The 26,133-nt window shown below is 43.9% G+C and overlaps 1 protein-coding gene across 9 annotated transcripts in view; it reads right to left on the bottom strand.

The window, feature by feature from the left end:
- Positions 1-26,133, bottom strand: part of RGS12 (regulator of G protein signaling 12) — a 219,745-nt gene that overhangs the window by 136,936 nt on the left and 56,676 nt on the right. For 7 of the 9 annotated variants that reach the window (XR_013225222.1, XR_013225223.1, XM_077302459.1 and 4 more), the window contains one exon: positions 17,540-17,656. The exons of 1 other annotated variant lie outside the window; for it this stretch is intronic. Coding sequence is in view for 5 of the 8 variants with exons in the window: in XM_077302459.1 (XP_077158574.1) it covers positions 17,540-17,656 (117 nt within the window). In the remaining 3 variants the exon portion in view is untranslated. Of the gene's footprint in view, positions 1-10,917; positions 11,351-17,539; positions 17,657-26,133 lie in introns of those variants that run through there. One more of the 9 variants, XM_077302465.1, reaches the window with a different exon arrangement.

A 26,133-nucleotide genomic window follows, 5' to 3' on the forward strand; every position in this document is an offset into this window, starting at 1 on the left:
ACTGAGCCAATTATTATGATAAGAGTGCATTGCACAGCCCCCACGAGGAAGGCTACAATTGCAGAGAAACATTTAATAAGCACCATGTACTAGAAATAGAAATGTACTAGAAATGTACTAGAAATAAGCATATTTCAAATTTATTACCCTGACTCAGGAATATTTTATAAAAGGAAATACATCCCCCAATGCTAACATTCTGAATTTTCTGATATTTGGGCAGATATTAAAGATAGTGAGATGCACATGAGAATGAAAGAGTGGAAGGATAATTTTAAATTCTTAAACATAACCAAACTGTATTATATTGAGTACCCAAACATCTTGCATAATATGGTTCCAACTATTCCAGAAAAATGACAGCCTGTCAGTGAGTTGTGGTAGCCCATTGGGCTGCAAAGAAAGAAAGAAAGAAAGAAAGAAAGAAAGAAAGAAAGAAAGAAAGAAAGAAAGAAAGAAAGAAAGAAAGAAAGAAAGAAAGAAAGAAAGAAAGAAAGAAAGAAAGAAAGAAAGAAAGAAAGAAAGAAAAAGAGCTCTTTTTTTGTGCCCCACTTCAAGGAGACTTCAATCGCTGGGGTACAACTTTGTTGGAGTTGACTTCCGCCACTTTGGAACCCATCTTCTATTCTGGAATCTGGAATCCAAAACACATCCATGCTTTGCTTTCTTTCTGACCTTCTTAGCCAACAGTTCAGAGGCCGCTTTTTGAGGCAGGCAGAGGAGGTGGGTGGGCAACTGGTCCGGAAGCCACAGGAGTTCTGACCCTTTTTTTGGGGGGGGGGGGAGTCCTTTATTTGCCCCCCCCCCCAGAGATTGTTCCCACAGATGAATTTGCGTCATTTTGGGTGTGAAAAGGCTGCAGGGCTTATAGGAAGATGCATTATGGTTCTCTACCAGGCACATTAGGTACTTTTCCTGGTCATCATTTTGTGTCATTGTCAGGCCACAATTAAGGCACTTTATAAACTGCATCATTTTAAGAGAAAATAGATCATCTTCTGAGATAAACTGTCTAGAAATAACTAGAGAAACAGCCAGAAGTAAATAGAAGAAGCAGAAAAAGGACTGATGGAAGAGTGCCTCCCCCTGCCCCTTGTCACATGACCATCTGGGCAGGAACAGAGCTCCTCTGATGAGGAAAAGGAGCACTCAGCTCTACTTTAGAGAAGTTCTCCACTGCAAGCCTGCCTTTGGGCAGTTCCAGAAAAAGGGACCTTAAGATTTTTGTACGTAGTAACCAATGTATAATATCCTAAGTGTGTAGAAGACTCTAATAAATCAGAATTCCCAAGTTTTTATATTGGACTAATAAAACAATGCTTACCAAGTAATAATTTGTGTTTTTCATTGTTGCTAGGGCATAATTTATAAAGATATATACAGCAAGGAAGAACTTTCCCTACAGTGTTTAGTTCAAGCTATAGTTAGGAAACAACAGAGGAAAATCCTGTTAGATATAAAATTATTTCTTGATATATTTTTACTTATGGAAAAGAATGACCTAATATTTGAGGGGCAATACACATTTCACCAAATTAATGACATGGGGATTCCTTGTATCAACTGGATCCTAATTGCTCAGTAGACACAAGTATGGATGGAAAGGAGCTAGCAGTGAACACATAAGAGTAAGCAACTCTTCCCTGTTCCTCACACACACAAAAAATAACACCCCTATTCTGGGGAACTAGATCGGCACTGTCGAAATCCCAGTGCTGGCAGAGCACAAGCAGTCTCCTAGAAAAGAGCTCTTCCCCCCAGGTCTCCAAGATCTTTACCAACCAGGCAGGCAATCTGGACGTGCTTTAAAGCAGCCATCCTACTATCTTTCCACCAGGACTAGCTTAAACATCAACACAACCAAGACATCTGTCTGAGCATCAAAATTTGCCCTTACCTAACCAACATGTGACCCTGGGTTCTGAGCATGCAACTGAGAATGCACTCAGAATTCTCTGTTCAACCACATCCAAATGGAGCCCTTTTTGGAAGGCAATTCGGAGAGGTGGGAAAGGTATCTCACCAATTAGAGGAGAACCCAAAACAAGAGAACAGCAGATGGAAGAATGGTACCCAGAGGTGTTGAAAAATAAGGAAATGTTCTATCCCTCTGATTCTAAGAAATTGTTTCCAGGATCTGCCTGTAACTCTGGACCACAGGAACAAGGGCTATTCCCCCAGCTCCTCCAAGCTCAGAAGATATTTCACAGGACCCTATGGATGAGAAGACTAAATCTTCTGTTCCCAAATGTGTTAGGACTAGAAAGAGCCTGCTGGTAATCGGAGATTACCTATTAAGAGGAGTAAAGGTATCCCCTGTGCAAGTACCGTGTCATGTCTGACCCTTGGGGTGACGCCCTCTAGCGTTTTCATGGCAGACTCAATACGGGGTGGTTTGCCATTCCCTTCCCCAGTCATTACTGTTTACCCCCCAGCAAGCTGGGTACTCATTTTACCAATCTCGGAAGGATGGAAGTCTGAGTCAACCTTGAGCCGGCTGCTGGGATTGAACTCCCAACCTTACCACTCTGCGCCACAAGAGGCTCTCATTAAGAGGAGTAGAAGCCAAATTAAGAGGAGTAGAAGGCAAACCATTCAACATTACAGTAATCCAGGTCTATGCCCCAACAACTGCTGCTGAAGAGGATGAAGTTGACCAGTTCTATGAAGCCCTACAACGCCTTCTAGAAGCAACGGCAAAAAATGATGTGCTTATCATCATGGGGGATTGGAATGCTAAAGTAGGAAGCCAAAAGATAACCGGGATAACAGGCACATTTGGCCTTGGAGTACAAAATGGAGCAGGGCACAGGCTGGTAGAATTTTGTCAAGAGAATACAATGGTCATAGCAAACACTCTTTTCCAACAACCCAAGAGACAACTCTACACATGGACATCTCCAGACGGTCAACACAGAAATCAGATTGACTATGTGCTTTGCAACCAAAGATGGAGAAGTTCTATACCGTCAGTAAAAACAAGACCAGGAGCTGATTGTGGTTCAGATCATCAGCTTCTTGTTGCAGAATTTAGGCTCAAATTGAAGAAAGTAGGGGAAAGCACTAGGCCACTCAGACATGTAAATCGTATCCCTAACGAATATACAGTAGAGGTGACAAATAGACAGAGTGCCTGAAGAACTATGGACAGAGGTTTGCAACACTGTATAAGAGGTAGCAAATAAAACCATCCCAAAGAAAAAGAAATGCAAGAAAGCAAAATGGCTGTCTGAGGAAGCTTTACAAATAGCTGAGGAGAGAAGAGAAGTGAAAGGCAAGGAAGAAGGAGAAAGATACACCCAACTGAATGCTGAATTCCAGAAAATAGCTAGAAGAGATAATAATGCCTTCTTAAATGAACAGTATGAGCCTCTTGTGGCAATGAGCCTCTTGTGGCGCAGAGTGGTAAGGCAGCCGTCTGAAAGCTTTGCCCATGAGGCTGGGAGTTCAATCCCAGCAGCCGGCTCAAGCCGGCCTTCCATCCTTCCGAGGTCGATAAAATGAGTACCCAGCATGCTGGGGGATAAACGGTAGTGACTGGGGAAGGCACTGGCAAACCACCCCGTATTGAGTCTGCCGTGAAAACGCTAGAGGGCGTCACCCCAAGGGTCAGACATGACTCGGTGCTTGCACAGGGGATACCTTTACCTTTTTAAATGAACAGTGCAAACAAACAGAAGAAAACAATAGAATAGGGAGGACCAGAGATCTCTTTTAAAAATTGGAGATATGAAGAGAACATTTCATGCAAAGATGGGTATGATAAAGGACCGAAATGGTAGGAACACAGAAGCTGAAGAGATTTTTAAAAGGTGGCAAAATTATACAGAAGAACTATCTATGCAAGAGCGAGCTTAACATTCCTGATAACAACGAGGGGGTAGTCACAGACATGGAGCCAGACATCCCAGAATGTGAAATCAAATGGGCCTTAGGAAGTCTGAGCAACAATAAAGCTAGTGGAGGTGACAGCATTCCAGTTGAACTATTCAAAATCTTAAAAGACGATATAGTAAAAGTGCTACACTCAATATGCCAGCAAATTTGGAAACAGTGGCCACAGGATTGGAAAAGGTCAGTTTACATTCCAATCCCAAAGAAGGGCAATGCCAAAGAATGTTCAAACTACCACACCATTGCACTCATTTCTCATGCTAGCAAAGTTATGCTCAAAATCCTACAACCTGGCTCCAGCAATATGTGGTCTGAGAACTTCCAGAAGTACAGGCAGGATTTCGAAGAGGCAGAGGAACTATAGATCAAATTGCCAACATACACTGGATTATGGAGAAAACTAGGGAGTTCCCGAAGAACACCTACTCCTACTTCATTGACTATGCTAAAGCCTTTAATTGTGTGGAGCACAACAAATTGTGGCAAGTTCTTAAAGAGATGGGAATACCAGAGCATCTTTTCTGTCTCTTGAGAAACCTGTATGCAAGTCATGAAACAACAATGAGAATTGTAGTAGTATTCTTTATTACGGTTATAGACCAGCAAAATCAAAACAATTTCACAGTTACATAAATAATATGGCTAAAACACAGTTTTACTCATAAAATAGCATTATGTTAAACACTTAGACTATGAGTCTGCTAAAATATAAATTAGAATTAAATAGAAATATAGGAAATTGTTCTAATTGCTCTCAGGGTCTGTTAAGTTTTAGTCAACTTCCACCGCCTTTTCATGGCTGCAGCACAAAACCTGGCGACACTATATGTGATGGAACAATTTGTGTCTGTGAGCAGCAGGGAGATATAAAATTGTCCTGAGTACCCTGGGACTGAGGAGAGAAGAGAAGTGTGTAACCATGGTGTAATAAATATGGAACGTATGTCATCATAAAACTGACAATACAAAAGGATATGTTCCAATGTTTCTATCTGACCAGAGCCACAGGGGCACTTCCTTTCACCATAGGGGGTTTTCTTGTATCTCCCTTCAAGTACAGCTGAGGGAAGGGCATTGCAACGAGCTAAAGTGAAGGCCCTCCGGTGGCTAGGCACCTCAAGGTTCTTTAAATAAGCCAAGGGAGCTGTGACATACCTGTAGCCTTCACTAACAATGAAGGCAGAGGTATTCGCTAGATCATGTTGGCATTCTATATCCACTACTCGCTGTTTGATAACCTCTTTAGCTTGGTCATAGGCCATTCGAACCAGAAATTCTGGAGAAAATCCCAAAGCTGCGATTTTCCCCCTCACCGATTGTTTCCATGAAGACTGGAAGTCATCCTTAATTATCAAAGAAGCTAATCCACATGGGAAAAAAGAGATTTTAAGCCAGTAATTGAGAATGTTTAACCATACTCTTGCCTCCACCTTCATAAGGCCAGTCTCAAGTCGCAAGGTGGCACTGGAGACACATCTCGGGACTTGGATGGCTGCTCTTAGGAATTTGGATTGTACAGATTCCAATAATGCAAAGTTGGAATAAGGACCTAGCTGCGCACCATATAGCAGTTGTGCCATTGACTTAGCGTCAAACAATTTTAGAGCTGCAGGGATATGTCCTCCTTTCAGACTAAGGAATCTGAGGATGGCATTTGCACTTTTTTGTGCCTTTCCAGCGACATAAGCCCCATGGGCTATCCTGCGGCCAGTTGATTGCAAAACGACTCCCAAATATTTGAAACAGGAAACCTGTTCTATCTTAGTTCTGTCAATGTGCCAGGTATATTTTTTTGGCCTTTTGGCAAATGTCATGATTTTGGTTTTCTGATAATTAAGCTCTAATTGTTCCCCTTCACAATATAACGACAATGCATTCAGTGCTCTTTTAAGTCCAATGAGAACTGGACATGGAATCACTGATTGGTTCAAAATGGATAAAGGAGTTTGGCAAGGCTGTATACTGTCACCTTGCCTATTTAACTTGTATGCGGAGCACACCATGAGAAAGGCAGGGTTAGATGAGTCACAAATTGGGATCAAGATTGCAGAGATAAATATTAACAACTTCAGGTATGCAGATGATACCATTCTAATGGCAGAAAGTGAAGAGGAAATAAAGAGCCTGTTGATGTGGGTGAAGGAGGAGAGTGCAAAAGTTGGCTTGAAACTCAACATCAAGAAAACGAAGATTGTGGCATCCGGCCCTCTCAATTCCTGGCAAATAGATGGGGAAGAAATGGAGGTAGTGACAGATTTTATTTTCCTGGGCTCCAAGATCACTGCAGATGGGGACTGCAGCAAAGAAATTAAAAGACTCTTGCTCCTGGGGTGGAAAGCTATGGCAAATCTCGACAGCATCCTAAAAAACGGAGACATCACCCTGCCAACAAAATTGCGTCTAGTCAAATCTATGGTCTTTCCAGTTGCAATGTATGACTGTGAAAGTTGGACCATAAGGAAGGCCGAGCGTCAAAGAATTGAGGCTTTTGAACTCTGGTGCTGGAGAAGACTCTTGCGAGTCTCTTGGACTGCAAGGCGAACAAACAGGTCAGTCCTAGAGGAGATCAGCCCAGACTGCTCCTTAGAAGGCCAGATCCTGAATACTTTGGCCACCTCATGAGAAGGAAGGACTCCCTGGAGAAGAGCTTAATGCTGGGAGCGATTGAGGGCAAAAGAAGGGGACGACAGAGAATGAGATGGCTGGATGGAGTCACTGAAGCAGTTGGTGCAGACTTAAATGGACTTCGAGGAATGGTAGCGGACATGAAGGCCTGGAGGATCATTGTTCATGGGGTCATGATGGGTTGGACACGATTTCACACCTAACAACAACAACAAGCCAAATTATGTCGACCTGACTACTTGTCTCAAGAGGTACGCTGACTACCTGTGCAAGAATCAAGGAAGTCACAGAAAGGGTGGAAAGATTTGTAAAGCCCAAAGACAAATATCCCTTTCTGCTCATTCATGTGGCCTCATTCTGCTCATTCGCCACCTCACCAACACTGGAATACAAGTGACAGCCCTTCAATGGTTGATCTTCTTCCTCAGGGGTCATGAGCAGTAGGTTGCAATACGTGAGAGAACATCAAACACCGAGGGGCTTTTCGCACGCCTTCAAAATCGCACAATGGTTGCCAATTGAAAACGCTACTGATTTGGCATTATGCACAACATCGTTGACAATCTGCCACACACCTGAAACCGATCCACAAAAAGCACTTCCTTGTAGCGCTTTCAGGGAAATCCCCAAAAGTGGATTCACCCTCGGGAAAGCGCTACACTCCTGCAACCAATCTGCAACACTAGCGGGAAAGTTCTGTGCGTTACCATTGTTGTGGTTTCTACAAAGTCCCTCCCCCTGGCTCTCTTCTCTGATCTTCCGGCGAAGCGATCGCCATTTTTTTTTCTCCGAGCGAGCGGAGTTCAGCCCACCAGTAAGCCTGTTTAGAGGCTTCCCCGGCTTCAGTCCCTCCCCAGAGCTGTTTAGTCACTAAGCACAAACAACAGAGAAGCCCGTTTGCTGATGTATTTTCCCTTTATTTTTTACACTGTTTTCGGCCGAAAATCGGGCCCGTGAGGGGGGGGGATTTTTTTTTTTCACTTGGGGGGAGCGTGGCAACGATGAAACGACAGCTCAAACACACCTGCTAGCTGATGGGTCTCTCCGTTGCAACGAATCAACACATATTCGTTGCAATGGGTGTGTTTAAAAAAAAAAATCTTTCTTAAAGGGAAAGGGGCTGTTTGGGAGCATGCTAACGGCTGCCCATTGGCTGCTTGACGGCCAGGGGCGGGACGAGCTCGGCAATAGCGCTTCCTTTCTAGCGATTTTTGCTGAGACCGGAAGCTTGTGGGAAACGATAGAAACGCAACTGGATTCCACTACAAAGTCAGGTATGCATAATGACGAATTGCACTATTTTAAATGGCGATTTTTCATTCAGCAAACAATTTGCTACAAGGATCCCGGTGCGGAAAGCCCCCGAGAGCTTACTTGTGGAGTCCCACAAGGAACAGTCCTCCTATTTTATTCAACATCTTTAAGCACCCTCTTGTACAACTAGTACAGAAGTTTGGTCTGGGTTGTCATCAATATGCAGATGACACCCAGCTCTTCCTCCTAATGGATGGCTGCCCTGACTCTCCCCAGAAACATTAGCCAGCTGCCTGGAAGCAGTGACGAGATGGCTCAAGCAGAGTCATCTGAAGCTCAATCCTTATTTATATATTTATTTTAGAATTTGTATCCCACCTCTCTTGACAAATGTTGTCTCAAGGAGGTTTTCAGAATAAAAACCATAAAACAGAATAGCCCATAAAAATCCATTAAAGTATTAAGAGAACATTATCCCAAATATCAATTATAATCGTAAGGATAATGTACCAGCTGCAATTTACAGGTCAAAGACAAGGGTAGGCCCGCGTAGAGCAAGCTACAGAAGTCTAGTTTGGAAGTGACTGTTGCAGGGATCACTGTGGCCAAGTGGTCCGAGGACAGGGAGAGCGCTAGTATCCATGCTTGACACAGATGGAAAAATGCTGTCTGGACTACATTAGTGATCTGAGCCTCTATGGAAAGTGAGGCATCAAAGATCGCTCCCAAATTCCTGGCGGTCGATGCAGGCGTTAGTTGCAACCTGTCCAGGTATGGGAGACACGCTGCCTGTTCCTGTCCCCTTCTACCCAACCACAGGAACGCCATCTTGGCTTTTGATAAGGTTCCACATGATATTCTTATTGACAAGTTGGTAAAATGCAGTATGGAACCTATTTGCTGGTAGGTGGATCGAGAACTGGTTGACTGATTGTATCCAAAGGGTGCTTGTAAATGGTTCATCATCTGCTTGGAGAGGAGTGATGAGTGGAGAGCCTCAAGGTTCTGTCCTGGTCCCTGTCTTGTTCAACAGATTCATAAATGATTTGGATGAAGAGATAGAGGGGATACTTATTAAATTTGCAGATGATACTAAACTGGGAGGGGTAGCAAACACACGAAGACAAAATCAGGATACACTATGATCTTGACAGGCTGGACAACTGAGCTAAATTAAATAAAATGAATTTTAATAATGAATAATGAGGTAGGAAAAATCAAATACATACTATAGGATGGGTAAGACTTGGCAATAGTACATGTGAAAAGGATCTGGAGGTCTTAGTAGACTAGACACTGTACATGAGTTAGCACTGTGACTTGGTAGCTAAAAAGGCAAATGGGATTTTGAGCTGTATTAAAAGAAATATAATGTCCAGATCATGCATGTTACCACTTTACTCCGCTCTGATTAGACCTCACTTGGAAGTAACATGTTCATGTTTGGGCACCACAACTGAAGAAAGATGTAGAGAAACTGGAGCATGTCCAGAGCAGGGACACAAAGATGGTGGGGAGTTTGGAGACCAAGTTGTAGGAGGAAAGGTTGAGGGAGCTTGGTCTGTTTAGCCTGGAGAGAAGACACTAAGAGGTTATATCAGGGGTAATCAAACTGCAGCCCTCCAGATGTCCATGGACTACAATTCCCATGAGCCCCTGCCAGCAAATGCTGGCAGGGGCTCCTGAGAATTGTAGTCCATGGACATCTGGAGGACCGCAGTTTGACTACCCCTCGGTTATATGATCACCATCTTCAAATACTTGAAGGGCTATCATACAGAAGATGGAGCAGAGTTGTTTTCTGTTGCTGCAGCGGGTTGGACCAGAACCAATGGGAATTTCTGGCTGAACATCTCTAAGAAGTTCCTGACAATTAGAGTGGTTCCTCAGTAGATCTGGCATCCTCGAGAGGTGGTGATTTCTTGTTTTTAAGCAGAGACTAAATAGTCACCTGAAAGAAATGCTGATTTTATGAACTTATGCAGATTGTGAATGCGTGAGCAGGTAGTTGTGTGTTCCTTCATTATGCAGGGGGTTGGACTAGATAACTCTGGAAGTCCCTTCCAAATCTATGATGCTATGTCCCTTCCAAATCTATGATGCTATGATGCTCACCTGCAATGGGAAAAAAGCCTTGAGGTATTCTTGTTTGTCATATTATCTAACAATGTTTGATAATATGGTGAGAAAGGTTCACAAAATACTGGCAACACGCTTTCTCATGCTTTACACACGACATAAACAACTCTGTAAATACATCAAAAATATACATGCCAGACTTCATAATCAACAGAAGCTGACACCGGACTTCCTAATCAACAAAGGTGGCTGACACCAAATGTGCAAGGGTGCACAATTCTGTGCTAGTCCTTTGGCATGCCGAACTGCAGAAGGGAATCAGAACCACAGGTCTGATCCTGCTTTTTATATTACTGGCTCTCCAAAATGAAGTAGCACTTTCCTTACTTCTGTTGTAATATTAAGCATGCATAAGATCATTGTTGGTGTTGCCAAGGTCATAAAAGCCTACTTTTTCCTGTTCTTAATTCCAAGCATAAAGACACTTTTATCTACAGGAAGACACCAAAATTATGAAGAAACCTCGTACTTCTTAACGGCTGACCTTCAAAGGCTAGTTGAAATTGAACATATTTATTACTGAACTGTGTTTTGTCACTCTGATAACATATCTGGTGTCTCCAGTTTTCTTTATTACCACACCCTTCTTTTGCTTCATTTTACAAATTCAGTAGCTCATTGCTGAGTCACTGTTGTAAAATATATTTTCTATCAGAACCCAGTAAATAAAAAAAGCAAACAAAAATCATAAATCCAGTGTGACCTATAAAAAGTAGTAGGCATATAAACCATATAAATCAAAACATTTTTGTAGTATCTTTGCACATTTAAAATTACTATTAGAAAATAACAATACAGGGAATAAACAGCAAAAAATATTATTGGAAGCTACCTTCCAGCTCAACATTATATGTTGCTAGTGTGTAGTAAAAAAATAAACATAATAAGACCATTAATTCTTGTAATAAAAATTTTGCTAAAAGTATAAAAAGTTAAAACTAAAGGAAGCTCCTTAAACCAGCTTTTAAAATTTTCATCTACTTTTAATAAAGGAAATATACTTACAGATACTTGACAAACGTTGTAAGTTTTATCCATGAATAAATAGTCCCTCGGGGACTCCTCTCTCATTTGAAGTAAAGGGGAGTTCTATCGAGTTGCTGCCAAACATGTATGTATTTCTTCTTCTCAGCAAAACAAATGGGGGCGAGGTGCCTTCTTCTTTCCCAATGGAGTCTCACCCAAATTACACTCCCATTTATGAATCCATCCATCCAAACAGGAAGCAGCCCATGCAGGCTTTAAATTGTCCCTGATATAGTTCTGCATAACACTGAGCCACCCCTGAGACAACCCTACTTCCTCTACATAAAAAGCTGATCAAAAGTCCTTATTTTCAAACTCTCACTAGCTCTAACACTGAACTGTCTTTCAAGTCTGTTGCAATGTTCTCTGGTACTGGCTTGTAGCTGCATGTTCTTTCAAGATTACAATTGCATGCAAGCCTGTAGTGCTATTTGCTCTTTCTGAATTTTCAGTTCCATGCCCCTTTGAGTAAGCACCAGAAGTTTACAGGAGCCTGTTTCCTGGTAGAACAGGATTCACATCCATTTCAGTACCACACCCACTTACTGCAATCCAGGAGGGTTACAAGTGTCATGACATGTGGAATTCGAACTCCAACCAACCCCAAAAAATCATTTCGTGAAATAAAAGGCTACTCAACCTGTTCATCAAAAGTAAAAACTAAATAAAGATCCCCACCCAACATATAGTTCAAACATCTTGCTGCCAAGAAGGCTAAAAATGTTTAGAAAGGGCTTGCAAAAGAATTTCTTATATCACATATCTCAGAGATGGAGTGCACAGGAAAACATGATAAGACAAACTGCACAGTAGTCCAGTACAACAGAAACTGTATTGCCTATATCTATAATTTTAATTCTGAACATGGCTCCAGAATGTGGAACCAAAACATCCACAAAATGGGACTATACCAGTTTATACATGCATGGGTTTATTTCAAACAAAACATGTTTAAACGTATCTTTGCAATCAGTGGATGGCTTCAGACAAGGTCTAGCAGTATTAGATTAGTCTTAGTCTCATTAGGATGCCAGAAAAAAAAATTGAAAACTGCATTGATGCAGAAAGGGTCAGTGGTTCCAAGGAATTATTTTCCATCATGACAATTCACTTGTTCATTCTTGGAGGGGAGGGGAGGGGAGGATCACTTGGGCATGAAATTGGAGTCACTATGGGTAGGCAGTTAATTGTGAGTGTCCTGCATAGTGCAGAGAGTTGGACTAGATGACCCTGGAGCAACCTTCCAACTCTATGGTTCTATGAGTCTGTTACAAGAACTTTGTTGGGAAACCTCATGCCATCCATCCTATAGCCCTGATCTTGCCCCTTCAAGCTTTTCTCCCCAGAACGCAAACAACATTTAAAAGAAACACGATCTGAGTCCCTTGAGTATGCCTAAACTACCGTTTTGACTGCTGGCAGAGTTTAAAAATGCAAAGAGTGACACAGAACCAGAACTGCTTGAAGGAATCAAATACTTTCATTAGGAAGAGAAGCAACTTTGAATGTGGTCATATCACCCAATAAATGTTTAACAAATTTTAAAAATCTGTTCCACATGATATATTTCTGCTAAGGGCTTGGAGGAGGAGCGTGCCATTCAGTGCTTAACACCCACTTAGGACAGCTGTCCCACCCAAGTGCCTCCTCCGCCAACTGGTTTGGAGGCGCTGGGAGAAGGAAGAAGCATTATCTCAGAACCTGAATCAAGAGCTGACTGCTATCTTCGCCCTCTGATGAGTAGGCCTTTGTGCTTTTATAGCTTTTGCTTGCCACAGGAGGCAGTACCTAGAGAAGCTGAGAGAAGGTGGAAGTATTATCTCAGGAGCTGACTCAAGAGCTGACTGCTAGCTCTGCCCTCTGCTGAGTAGTGCTTTGTGCTATAAAAGGCTCTTGCTTGCCAGAGTAGGCACTACTTGGAGGAGCTGGGAGAAGGAGCTGATTCAAGAGCTGACTGCTAGCTCCACTGTCTGCTGAGTACTCCTTTGTGCTATAAAAGGCTCTTGCTTGCAAGAGGCGCGTGCCTTTGATGCGTGCAATACTAACAAAACCCAAAGGACTCTTCAGTTTTGGATCAAACCAGAATAATCTGTAAGGGTTCAGTGAAGTGTAGGACGGTTTGTGGAGCATTTCAGATGAATCAAAGTGGCATGAAAACTGAAGAAGCTCGTGTAGTGACACGATCTGCAGAATGTTTGTCTTCTTACCTCGGATGGACAATTTTTACAAATGCAGCAAGTGTAAATTAGTGGCTCTGCTGGAGGAGAAGGTCCGGGGATTAGAGAAACGATTGAATACACTACAGGAGGAGGGAATCTATCAAAACAATATCAGGAGCACCTCATATGGGAGGGTAATAAATGGAAGGAGTAGAAGAATAAGGAGACGATCTGACCCACTGATGTTCAGCAATCACTTCCAATATCGGTCTGAGGAGGCTGATTCAGGAACACAAGAGCATGTGCAATCCCCCATGAAGAGCAAGCCCCAACGTAGACCAGGAAAAAGGTCACAGGCCCCCACAGGTGAGAGTTCTAGGTCTTCTCCTGTGCCGACCCCACGAAGCTCAGGAAATACTTCACAGTCCCCCAAAGGTGAGAGTTTTAGGTATACTCCTAAGGGTACAAAAAACGGGGACTGATAACTGGGGATTCCCTGCTGAGACGCGTAGAGGCCGAAGTCTGTAGACCAGACTTGTTGTCTCGAGAGGTCTGCTGCCTACCTGGTGCACTTATCAAGGATGCCACAGAATGACTGGACAGGATCATCAAGCCCACTTCCTTCTCACCCATGTAGGAACAAATAATAGTTCCCCGCAGAGCATGGAATATGTATTAAGAAAGACTTTGTGGATCTGGGGGAAAAGGTAAAGGACCTGGGAGCACAGGTTGTGTTTTCATCAGTCCTTCTTGTAGGTGGCCATGACTTAAAAAGAAAGAGAAAAATTATGCAAGTAAATGACTCGCTACATTACTGGTGTCGTTGAGAAAGGTTTGAATTTCTGGATCATGGTCTACAATGTCAATATGAGGGGCTACTATCAGGAGATGGTGTGCACCTCTCAAGGGACGGAAAATGTATTTTTGGGAGAAGCCTTGCACACCAGGTGAAGAGAGCTTTAAACTAAGCACAAGGAGGAGCGAGACGTAAATTCAAAATTTGGTGTGATGGCAAGAACTGAAGATGAGAAGATTGCAAAGCTACAGGGAATGTAACATAAGCAGGGAACTACTAGTTTACAAGGACATTCAAAAGCCACAAGCATGAGGCACACAAAGGATGGATTGCGATGTCCCTACACTAATGCACAGAGTATGGGAAACAAGCAGGAGGAACTCGAAGTCCTAATAGAGGAAAGGGGTTATGATCTAATAGGAATCACAGAAACATTGGTGGGATAATACTCACAACTGGAATATTAGAATCGAAGAGTACATTCTATTGACAGGGGATAGACAAGAAAAGAAGGGGGGAGGTGTAGCAATATATATTAAGAATCTTTATAATTGTGAAGAAATACAGGTACCCGAGAATGAAAGTTCAGTTGAGTGTATTTGGGTAAATATAAAAGGAGTAGGAAATGAGAGGGGTATTATGATGGTGGTCTGCTATAGACCACCAAGCCAGTCAGAGGACTTGGATGAGATACTGCTAGACCAAATTACACAATTTTCAAAAAGGGGGGAAACAGTGATCATGGGTGACTTCACTTACCCAGATATATGTTGGAGGACCAACTCTGCTAAAAATAAAAAATCCATTAAATTCTTAACTTGTCTTGCTGACAGCTTCATTTCCCAGAAAGAAGAGGGGGGAACCAGGGGCTCTGCTATTTTAGACTTGATTCTCATCAATAGGGATGAATTGGTAGATGAGGTGGAAGTAGTGGGCACACTTGGTAGCAGTGACCACTTTTGGAATTTTCAATTGTGGGAAAGAGAAAACCTTTACGTAGTCGAATGTATAGACTGGATTTCAGGAAAGCTGACTTTCACAGAATTAAATGTATGTTGTGTAGAACAGTAGTCCCCAACCTTTTTCAGGCTGGGGTCCAGCCGCAGCAGGGAGGGCGATTGACCAGCCACGCATGCCACTCATGCTCGCATGCACAGCTGAAAACACACATGCGCGAAAGGGCTGCACATGCGCGTTTTCGGCCAGGCATGCACATTGCACGTGCACGGCCCTGCTTCCCTCTCCCCCCCTCCCCCAGTAAAAAGCTTGCGGCCCAGAAAGTTTCTTACTGCAGGGGGGGCGGGGACAGGGAGCCGCGGCCCAGTGCCAGGGCCTTCGCGGCCCGGCACCAGGCCGCAGCCCAGTGGTTGGGGACCACCGACGTAGAGTCCCGTGGTCAGAAAGACTTAAAGAGATGGGAGTCCAATTGGTTGACAGATCGTACTCGTTAATGGTTCATCATCCTCTTGGAAAAGAGTGACAAGTGGAGTACCCCAAGGATCTGTCCTGGGGCCTGTGTTGTTCAACATATTTATAAATGAGGGATTAGAGGGGATACTTATTACATTTGCAGACGATACTAAACTGGGAGGGGTAGCAAACACAACTGAAGACAGCAACAGAATACAGGATGATCTTGATAGGCTCGAGAAGTGGGCTAAACTGAATAAAATGAAGTTCAATAGAGACAAATGTAAAGTTCAGCATTTAGATAGGAAAAACCAAATCAATATAAGATGGGGGAGACTTGTCTTGGCAGTAGCATGTGCGAAAAGGATCTAGGAGTCTTAGTAGACCATACATTCAACATGAGTCAGCAGTGTGACTCGGTGACTAAAAAGGCAAATGGGACAAGAATGTTCTGCCCCTCTGATTCTCAGAAATTGTTTTCAGGGTCTGCTTGTAGATACAGACTCTGGACCAAATGGGATTTGGGGCTGCACCAAATATATTATCATGCAGGGGGTTGGACCCACGAGATCCCTTCCAACACTTATTCTATGATTCTATGGTTTTCCTGTCTGTCCAGCAGCCAGCCAATCGCGTTCCGTACCCTACCCCTGACCACCCCCTCCTCCTTCCACTTCCCTCGGAGGCTAGAAAGCTACAGATCCCTGCTGCATGAGAGCTGCCCCTACTGGTGAGTTCTCTAACAGCTGCCTGCAGCCTTTCCAGGTCCTGGGGGAAGGGGGAGGCCTTCTACAGAGTTCTTCCAACCCACCCCCCAATCTAGCGCCCATTGTATTCCTGAATGCAATGGGCTTGTCTCTTAGTATATAAATAATTAACTCCCACCCATTCAGGAAACCCTTCCAGGGCCGTCAAGAAATCCCAGGGTTTCAGGAAACACTGGTTGAGAAAGCCTGGTATAGACCAACCGTTGTTCTGCATTAATTCTGTCTGTTCTGTTCTGGAGGCAAGCTGGGAGAAGTGTGCTCAAAGGAACAGGAAGTCTCCAAATGAGGAGAAGGAGACTATTTGAAAAATATCAATATGTTTCTAATCTAACTATGCTAAATACACATCTCCTCTGATGTCTCTGTCAGATATTCATGTTCACAGATATTGCATATTCCAACACTGGTGTGGAATAATTGAAGAGTGCAGGATTCTTTGAGAAACGTTTAGAGAGATGGACACACTGCCTCCAAAACTGTGTAGATCTAGATGAGTGATACATTGAGGAACAATAGCTTCACATTTTGAAATGTTTATTTGAGATTTCTGTGATACTTCTTGACCTTCCATCATATACAGACAGGAAATACCTTTCTAACCCCAAGTTGGGGGAGGGGAGATTTTCAAAGGTGCTGGTAAACACACATACCCCCCAAAAAACTCTGTGATTGCCTAGGCAAAACTGTCTTTCTCAACCTTTTTAACCATTGAGAAACATTCTTCAGGTTTTGAGAAACCACAGAAGTGATATTAGCAGGCCAGACCTCCCTGTCATGCCCCCAGAAGTCACATATCACCAGAAGTGACATCACCCAAACACTTCCACAGAATATGGCATTATGGTCTGTCTCCCCCCAGTCCCCCAATGCCAGAAACAGCCTAGTGGCCTACTCCATTGGGCACAGAAGAGGGATGGGACAGGCATCTGTTGCTCCATTGCCCGCCACACACAGGGGGGCAATGCAATTAAGTTAAAATGAGAGTACTTATCTCTCTGGATTCCAGTTGCTACTATATACAACGAGCCTCAGCCAGCAAGGATTTGTATGGTGGGTCCCTCCCCTTTCCACATCCTTCACACCCATCATTGTGTGGGAGTTGACATAACCATATTGGTCATATCACCCAATATTTTTTTAAAAATTAGAAAATAGATAAAATAGAATTAATTAATTCCCTCCCAATTAGCCTTCCAGGGCTGTCAAGAAACCTCAGGGTTTCATAAAACCCCTGTCAAGAAAGCCTTGCCTAGGCAGACTAAGGAACAGCTGGGAGCTGGAGACAAACTGTTAGAACATGATTTTAATTAATGCATACATTCAACACAGAGTAATATATTTTCTTTTAATCAAGAAAATACATTATAGTTTTTCTTGAATTTATAGATGAAGCATCAAAATGAATGGGCTTCTTAACTCCTGAAGTCTCTTTTCATTAGAAACAATGAGAGATTAGTCTTAAATATTACCTCAAGATCATCAAGTGAACGAGTAATGCTGAATCTCTTTGACCGTCCAAATGATCTTCTAGCAGAGGAACGTTGGGGAGTTTGTGCCAATCCATATGGATGTCCAAATTTTGAACACTAAACAAGACAGGAGATAGATTATTTAATTCTATTTTTATAATTTATGTTTATTTTTATTCTCTCAAAAGCAAAGTTACTTAAATTCTATTATCTCTTCAGATATCACTGAGTCTCAAAAAATAAGATTTCACTTTACCAAGTACTAGAGCTGCATATAAAAGCTCTCAGCAGTTGAACCAAAAAATTCTTTCATCTCAGATCTTTAGTCATGAGGACCGACTTTTGACATTTTTGTTCTAACCTGCTAAATCTTTGACTAGCAAGTGAAACACAGTATAGAGAATAGTCAAAACAGTGCAACCAAAAAGAGAGAGTAGCAGCAACCAATGAATGGGAGCTCTCCACATAATTACTACCTTAAACAATGCCATCCCATCTGCCTGACACCGTTCATAGAGTGTCTTTTAATACAATACAACAAAAATACAGTCCAAAGCAACTTATAAGAACAACAAAGTTTTATTTGAGGCGTTAGCTTTCGAATGCACGCACTCTTCCTCAGACAGTGCAGTTTGTACGGGTGCTGCTGTGAGTACCTGCTTGCATTACAGATGATAAACTAAACATGAGCAGGCAGTGTGATGCAGCGGTAAAAAAGGCAAATGCCATTTTGGGCTGTATCAACAGGGGCATCACATCAAAATCACAAGATGTCATAGTCCCATTGTATACGGCACTGGTCAGACCACACCTGGAGTACTGTATGCAGTTCTGGAGGCCTCACTTCAAGAAGGACGTAGATAAAATTGAAAGGGTACAGAGGAGAGCGACGAAGATGATCTGGGGCCAAGGGACCAAGCCCTATGAAGATAGGTTGAGGCACTTGGGAATGTTCAGCCTGGAGAAAAGGAGGTTGAGAGGGGACATGATAGCCCTCTTTAAGTATTTGAAAGGTTGTCACTTGGAGGAAGGCTGTTTCTGTTGGCTGCAGAGGAGAGGACACGCAGTAATGGGTTTAAACTACAAGTACAACGATATAGGCTAGATATCAGGAAAATATTTTTCACAGTCAGAGTTCAGCAGTGGAATAGGCTGCCTAAGGAGGTGGTGAGCTCCCCCTCACTGGCAGTCTTCAAGCAAAGGTTGGATACACACTTTTCTTGGATGCTTTAGGATGCTTTGGGCTGATCCTGCGTTGAGCAGGGGGTTGGACTAGATGGCCTGTATGGCCCCTTCCAACTCTATGATTCTATGATAGACTGAAGTCAGAATCCTTTTCTGACCAAGTAGAGGCCTACAAGGAACGATGAGGTTGTTTGTTTTGAAGAATTAGGAAATTGTCTCTGTACTGCAGAAACCCAGCACTGGAGCACTGAAGTCAGATGGATGCTTCCAGATCACCTAAGAGTCAGCCTCAACAGTACCCCACACCTTATAGTGAACATCCCCCCATTCCAATTTCACCTCCTGCTCAAGGATACAACAAATTGTTAGGAGCTCTACCAGCTTTATAACTTAGTTTCTTAAAGGGAATAATTAAGTAGGACAGACTAGAAAGCTTTGCCTCCAATCCAAATTAATCCCATTTACTTTGACCCATCTAGTTTTGACGCAATCAGAACCCTAAAATCACACAGCATCCTGTAATAATGAGAGAAGGAATTAAGATAGGGAAAACACACAATCTCTCTCTGCACAATTCCATAGGCTTTTGGGTGCCTGACCAGGCCAATTCTCTTTTTCTCTCAATTTTTTTCCACTTTGATTGATGCTCAATCGTCCTTAATATTCCATGTTTCCTAAAAAGTAATAATTTTGCTCAGTGGTCATCAAGCCACCATGAGGGTCATGTATTTTTTAATTAATAAATTAATATTGTTCTTGTGGGGTGCTCTCTAGCCCCTCCCAGGGACTGGCCCTTCTTGGCCGTGTAGACATGAGGCGCTCACTGCAGGACACCAGGAAAACCAAGCAATCTTCTGCAATCAACTTCTTTTATTCTCCCAACATCTGCATACAGTCACTGTGCTCTCATTCCAAAACCACCACACCCAGCCCTGCTACCTCTGCTCCTTATATCCCCCCGTGTGTCTCCACCTCAAACTACATAAGGTTCCCGCCTACACCCTTCCAGCACCGCCTTTCTGGATCTTCAACGTCTCAACTCTTCTTCTTCACAGCTGGTAAGTTTTCTCTTTCAGTTTCCTTCTCTCTCGTAAGCTCGGTCGGGCCCTTCCCTTGGGGCTCCTACTCTCCTGTATCTCTGGGGTTGGCTGCCAACATCCCCAGGACCCCCGAAGGTTCTCCCCACCCCCTCCCAAGTCCCAGCTTGCCCACATCTGAGTCCCAACAAGTCCCACATCTGAGATGTGTCCATTATGCTGTGCTGCGACCATCTGTTGTGCTGCTGGGTTCTCCGTCCACCATTATTTTTTAACACTTTATTATTATTTATTTGATTTATTACCTGCCACTCCCTGGCAGCTTGTAGCAGGTTACATACATTTGCATAAAACCCAATAAAACCCAGATTAAAACTCCAGACATGAAATCACAATCATTAATCAAATCAAGAAAAGAAGATACGGTGGAAAAACAAAACCCCTCACTATTCTCAGTCCCCCCAAACCGTCACAGAACTACCTGGTAGGGGGGCCATATACATCTCCCTGGCTGCCCATAGACCTGGTAGACCCATAGACCTGGTAGAAGAGCTTCATTTTATAGGCCCTGCCGAATGCTGAAAGCTCCCGCAGGGCCCGCAGCTCTTTTGGGAGTTCATTCCACCATGTAGGGGCCAGAACAGAAAATGCCCTGGCCCTGGTTGAGGCCAGTCGGACTTCCCTGGGGCCAGGAATTACCAATAGATTGGTGCCCACAGAGCGTAAAGCAGTCCCTCAGACTGTGGCGTGGGAAGGAGGGGTGGCAATTCTAATCCGGAAGGATTACTCCTTCAGAGCCCTTCCTGCACCTTCCAGGCATGGAATGTGTTGGCCTTAAGTGGGATGAAGCTGAGGGCTTGGCCATCTGGGTACTCTACCACGCAACCAATGCACCATGAGATGTCTTGCCAACCCTGCTGGAGCCAGTGGTGACCTGGACACTACAGTTGCCCAGGTAATGGATCCAGAGGGACTTTAATGTCCATGCCAAGCTGCCATCTTCAGGAAATGCAAGCCTAAAAAAGAATCGCCAATGGCAGTCCAATAAGCAATTTATTATGAATATACTGTCTATTATAATATAAGTTTTATCAATATCCATACAGAACGGGTGACTAGGTTTGTACTTTGTTTACGGAATGCCCTTCCTCAATGGCAGTTATATTCTTCATTAATACATAACTTTTTCAAAAATACTCCTCTGGAAATGGGCTGCACCTGGTGTCCACCATGGCGACATTGGGGCTCTCACAGTTTGTCACCGACCTCACCCATCAGGAGGGACACACCCTAGATATAATCTTCAGCACAGGACTGGAAGTGGAACTGAGAGCCATCAGACCACTACACTCTGAAGGCCTGGCTAAGAATATACACACACCCTCAGTTGTGTGCCAAGCAAATCTTGGCTCGCAGAAAGAGACGCTAATTGTTTGTTTCTTTGTTTATTATATTTGTATAATGCCCTCTCCTGAGGATCAGGGAGGTTCACATGGAACAAAAACAATACATGGAACTTTGTTTCTTCATAACCTAAGTGGACTGTAACAGTAATAACAATAACAATAGCAATTATAACAGAAAGTAACGGTCTAATTTGTAACAGTTCAACAGGTCCATGGTTCAGGTGTATAGTTTCTTGGGAGGGAGGTTCACACACACACAATACCTTTATTGGCATAAAGAAGATTAGCAAAATGAACAGAGATAGTCAGGATACATCAATCAGTTTAAGTTTAAAAACTGAAGACAAAAATTCAGCCATAATAAAGATGACATTGGCATCCTTATCGCTCAACAAAAATTGGCAGATCAGGTCTTTTGAATGATTTCTCCATTTGGGTATGAGAGGTCTAACGTGCCTTCGATGGACAATAAACAAGGGACAAACCAGTAAGATACTCTGCATGGGGTCAGGAGTGTTTAATTCACAGGGACAGAGTCTGTTTTCGAAAGGAATCTTGCCAAATCTCCCAAGGGAGGTTCAGGGGCAGTGCAGATGTTTTTGATTCTGGTTGAACTCAACCAAATGCCTGGTGGAAGAGCTCCCGTTTACAAGCCCTGCAGAACTGATTTAGCTCCATCAGGGCCCACATCTTTTCTGGGAGCTCATTCCACCAGGTGGGGGCCAGGACAGAGAAGGCTCTGGCCCTGGTTGAGGCCAAGTGGGCTTGTTTTGGGCCACAGATCCTTAGTTGCTTGGCAGTGGCAGAGCATAGAACTCTTTGGGGGCATAAGCAGAGAGGCGGTCCCTCAGGTACACTGGGATCAGTGAGATAATCAGCCTCTCCCTCTCAGCCAGAAAATTCCCAGAGGGGCTGAAGGACGCAGTGGTCCAGCCTCTGCTGAAGAAACCATCTCTGGATCTGTGGGAGCTCACCAAGCACTGCCGTTTCTTGCAAGCAGAAAGAGCTGCCATGGACCAACTGACAGCTTCAGTCCAAGACCCAGCCCAGTCAGGTTTCCAACCTGGCCATGGGGTTGAGACAGCACTGGTCACCCTGATAACTTCCGCCTCCAGTTGTACCGAGGGAGTCAGCGCTGCTAATACTACTCAAACTCTCAGCAGCGTTTGACACAATAGATCACGAGCTACTAGCTCGCCGCCTTGCGGGATATGAGGGACAGCCCTTCAAAAGCTCTTTTCTTTGGGGTCGCAGGCAGAAAATAGCGATAGGAGAGAACCAATCACATTGCTTGCAACTCCCATGTGGGGTGCCACAAGAAGCTCTTCTCTCTCCAATCCTATTTAAAATAGCAACTCTTGCCCAGCTGATACAGAGATTCGGTCTGGGGTGCAATCAGTATGCCGATGACAGCAAGCTTTTTTTCATTATTGACAGCCACACTGACACACAACCAGACTCATTAGCCAGATGTCTGGAAGCAGTGAGGAGCTGGTTCAAGCAGAGCTGTATGAATCTTAATCATAAAATTGCTTTAGGATGCTTTGGGCTGATCCTGCATTGAGCAGGGGGTTGGACTAGATGGCCTGTATGGCCCCTTCCAACTCTATGATTCTATGATTCTAACCCTCCACCTCCCAAGGAAGCCTGTTCCACTGAGGAACCGCTCTAATTGTCAGGAACTCCTTCCAGATGTTTAGCCGAAAATTCTTTTGAATTAATTTAAACCTGTTAGTCTGATCCTCTGGGACAACAGAAAACAAGTCTTCTCCATCTTCTGTCTTAGTCGTCTTCTCTCCAGGCTAAACAGAGTAAATTCCCTCAACCTTTCCTCATACAACTTGGTCTCCAAACCCCTCTCCATCTTTACAGGCCTCTTCTGGGCACACTCCAGTTTCTCTACATTTTTCTTCAGTTGTGATGCCCAAAACTGAACACAGTGCTCCAAGTGAGGTCTAACCAAAGCAGAGCAAAGTGATAACATCATCTTGCATGATGTGGACCCTATACTTATTTTAATGTAGCCCAAAAATCCCATTTGCCTTTTTAGCTAACAAGTCACACTGCTGACTCATGTTCAGTGTCTGGTCTACTAAGACCCTCAGATCCTTTTCATATGTACTACTGCCAAGACAAGTCTCACCCATCCTATAGTGATGCATTTGATTTTTCCTACTTAAGTGCAGAACTTGACACTTTTTGGTATTAAAATTAATTTTATTCATTTTAGCCTAGTCAGGATCATCCTTTATCCTGATTCTGCCTTCTGGTGTGTTTGCTACCCCGCCCAGTTCAGTATCATCTGCAAACTTAATAAGCACTCCCTCTATTCCTTCATTCCAATCATTTATGAATATACTGAATAACATAGGGCCCAGGACAGATCCCTGAGGCTGTCCCTTCATCATTACTCTCCAAGATCATGACAAGCCATTTACAAGCACCCTTTGGAGATGATCAGTCAACCAGATCTCGATCCACCTAACAGTATTAGGATCCATACCATATTTTACCAACGTCAATAAGAATATCACGTGGAACCTTATCAAAAGCCTTACTGAAATCAAGGAAAACCATGTCCAAAGCATTCCCCTGAACTAGCAAGGTAGTAACTTTCTAAAAAAAAAAAGAGATAAGGTTATTCTGACATGACTTGCTCTTGAGAAAGCCACGCTGACTCTTAGTAATTACAGCCATCCGCTCTAGCTCCTCAGAAACCAACTGTTTTATGATTTGTTCTAAAATTTTGCCAGCTATAGATGTCAAGCTGATGGGTCAGTAGTTACCTGGGTCCTCCTTTTTCCCCTTTCTTGAAGATGGGGACATTTGCCCACCTCCAATCTTTCAGCACTTCACCTGTTCTCCAGGAATTGTCAAAAATAATGGACAGAGGCTCAGAAATTACATCTGCAAGTTCTTTTAGTACTTTGGATGCAGTTCATCTGGCCCAGAGGGTTTGGTTTCATTTAAAGAAACTAGGTGTTAATGGACTAATCCTACAGTGATCCTAGGCCACAACTCCCTCATCACATGAAATGATTTTGCCATGTTGAGAATGATTCCCCTTGCAAGAGAAGACTGAGGAAAAGTAGGAATTGAGCAATTCAGCCCTCTCTTCATCACCTGCTACACTTTCTGGTCCCTGCAATGGTCCTATCATGTCCCTATTGTTTTTCTTGCTTTGAATCTAACTAAAGAACCCTTTCTTGTTGTTTTTAGCATTTCTTGCTAGTCTAAGCTCATACTGAGCTTCAGCTTTTCTAACAGTTTCCCTACAGGCATTTGTTATTAATCCTTCAAAGACAGAGGTCATGTGGTTTGTTAGGAATGGCCCAGGCAAGGAAATGCGACTGACTGACCTGGATGGGTGCAACTGTTAGTTGCACTCTCAGCCAGGAGCCTGGGCATTATCTTCGACATCTCCCTCTCCATGGAGAAGGAAGTCAACAGAGTGGCATGACTAGCGTTCTTCTACCTACACCAAGCCAAGTTACTACCTGGCCCCAGAACACCTAGCCAGTCATCTAAGCTAGTGGTCCCAAACCACCGGGCCACGGCGGCCCTGCTTCCCTCTCCACGCCCCCCTGCAGTAAAAAACTTCCCAGGCCGCAAGCTTGCGGCTCGGGAAGCTTCTTACTGCGGGAGAGAGAGGAGAGGGAAGCAGGGCCGCGCACGTATGCGCCATGCGTGGCCGAAATCACTCATTCGCGGCACTTTCGCGCATTCACGCATGTGTGAAAGTGCCGCGCATGTGCGATTTCGGCCATGCATGGCGCAATTGCCCTCCCTGCTGCTGCCGGTCCCCAGCCTCAAAAAGGTTGGGGACCACTGATCTAAGCAACAGTCACCTCTAGGCTTGATTTCTGCAACCTGGCAGGCCTCCCCTTATCCCTGATCCAGAAACTTCAACTGGTGCAGAATGCAGCAGCCAGGTTTCTTACAGGAACCCCTTGGATGGTCCACATCCATCCCATACCCGAACAACTGCAGTAGCTACGAATTGACTATCGGCTCAGGGTTAACTTTCTGGCAATCACATTCATGGCCATGTGATCTAGTCCCTGAGTATTTGAGAAACTTCCTATTCCCACCAAAGAGCACTACACTCAATCAACACCAACAAACTGCTGATCCCTGCCCTCAGAGAAGCACAGTTGTCAACGACCAGAGCGAGGTCTTTCTTAATCTTAGCCCCCACCTGGCGGTATGACCTCCCAGATGATATCAGGGCCCTGCCAGAGCTAAAACAATTTTGCAGGGCCTTCAAAAGGGAGCTCTTCCACTAGCCTTCCAGGCAAGACAAATGAAAAAATTGTTTATATGGGTCAAATGACCGAATAAATTTGACAGACTGACTACAGGAGGGAAGACAGCCAAACCACACGTGCCTCTTCTCACCCCTCTACAGAAGTTAGAGGCCTACCACACAGGGTTGTTGTACAGATAAACTGGAAGCTGTTGCAGGGGTTCTTTTGCCTCATTTCATCTGCAAAATACGACTGTGTGATAGGCCTCTAATGTTTCTTCTGAACAACAACCCTGTATGGTAGGACTCAAATGTTTCATCTGCACAACAACCCTGCACAGTAGGCCTCAAATGTTTCTCCTGTACAACAACCCTGCACAGTAGGCCTCAAATGTTTCTCCTGTACAACAACTTTGTCCACATTCCAAAGCAGCTATTGTCACCTGGGAAGTTGATCTTTACAGTCTGGAGACTGTAAAGCAGTGGTCCCCAATCTTTTTATCACCGGGGTCCGGTCAACACTTGACAATTTTACTGAGGCCAGGGGGGGGGGAGGCGTTTGCCAAGGGACGTCGCCACCGCCGCCTGAGCCTCTGCTCCACCTGTTTTCCCGCCGGCACCCGACTTCCCGCCATCCGCTGGAGGGCGTTGCCAGCAGCAGCTGAACAGTGCCATGCCGAGGGGGAGCCCCAGTCATGGCGGCTGCTGGAGATCACCAAA

Source organism: Paroedura picta, chromosome 10, assembly GCF_049243985.1.
Source record: "Paroedura picta isolate Pp20150507F chromosome 10, Ppicta_v3.0, whole genome shotgun sequence".
In the NCBI taxonomy this organism is placed as follows: domain Eukaryota; kingdom Metazoa; phylum Chordata; class Lepidosauria; order Squamata; family Gekkonidae; genus Paroedura; species Paroedura picta.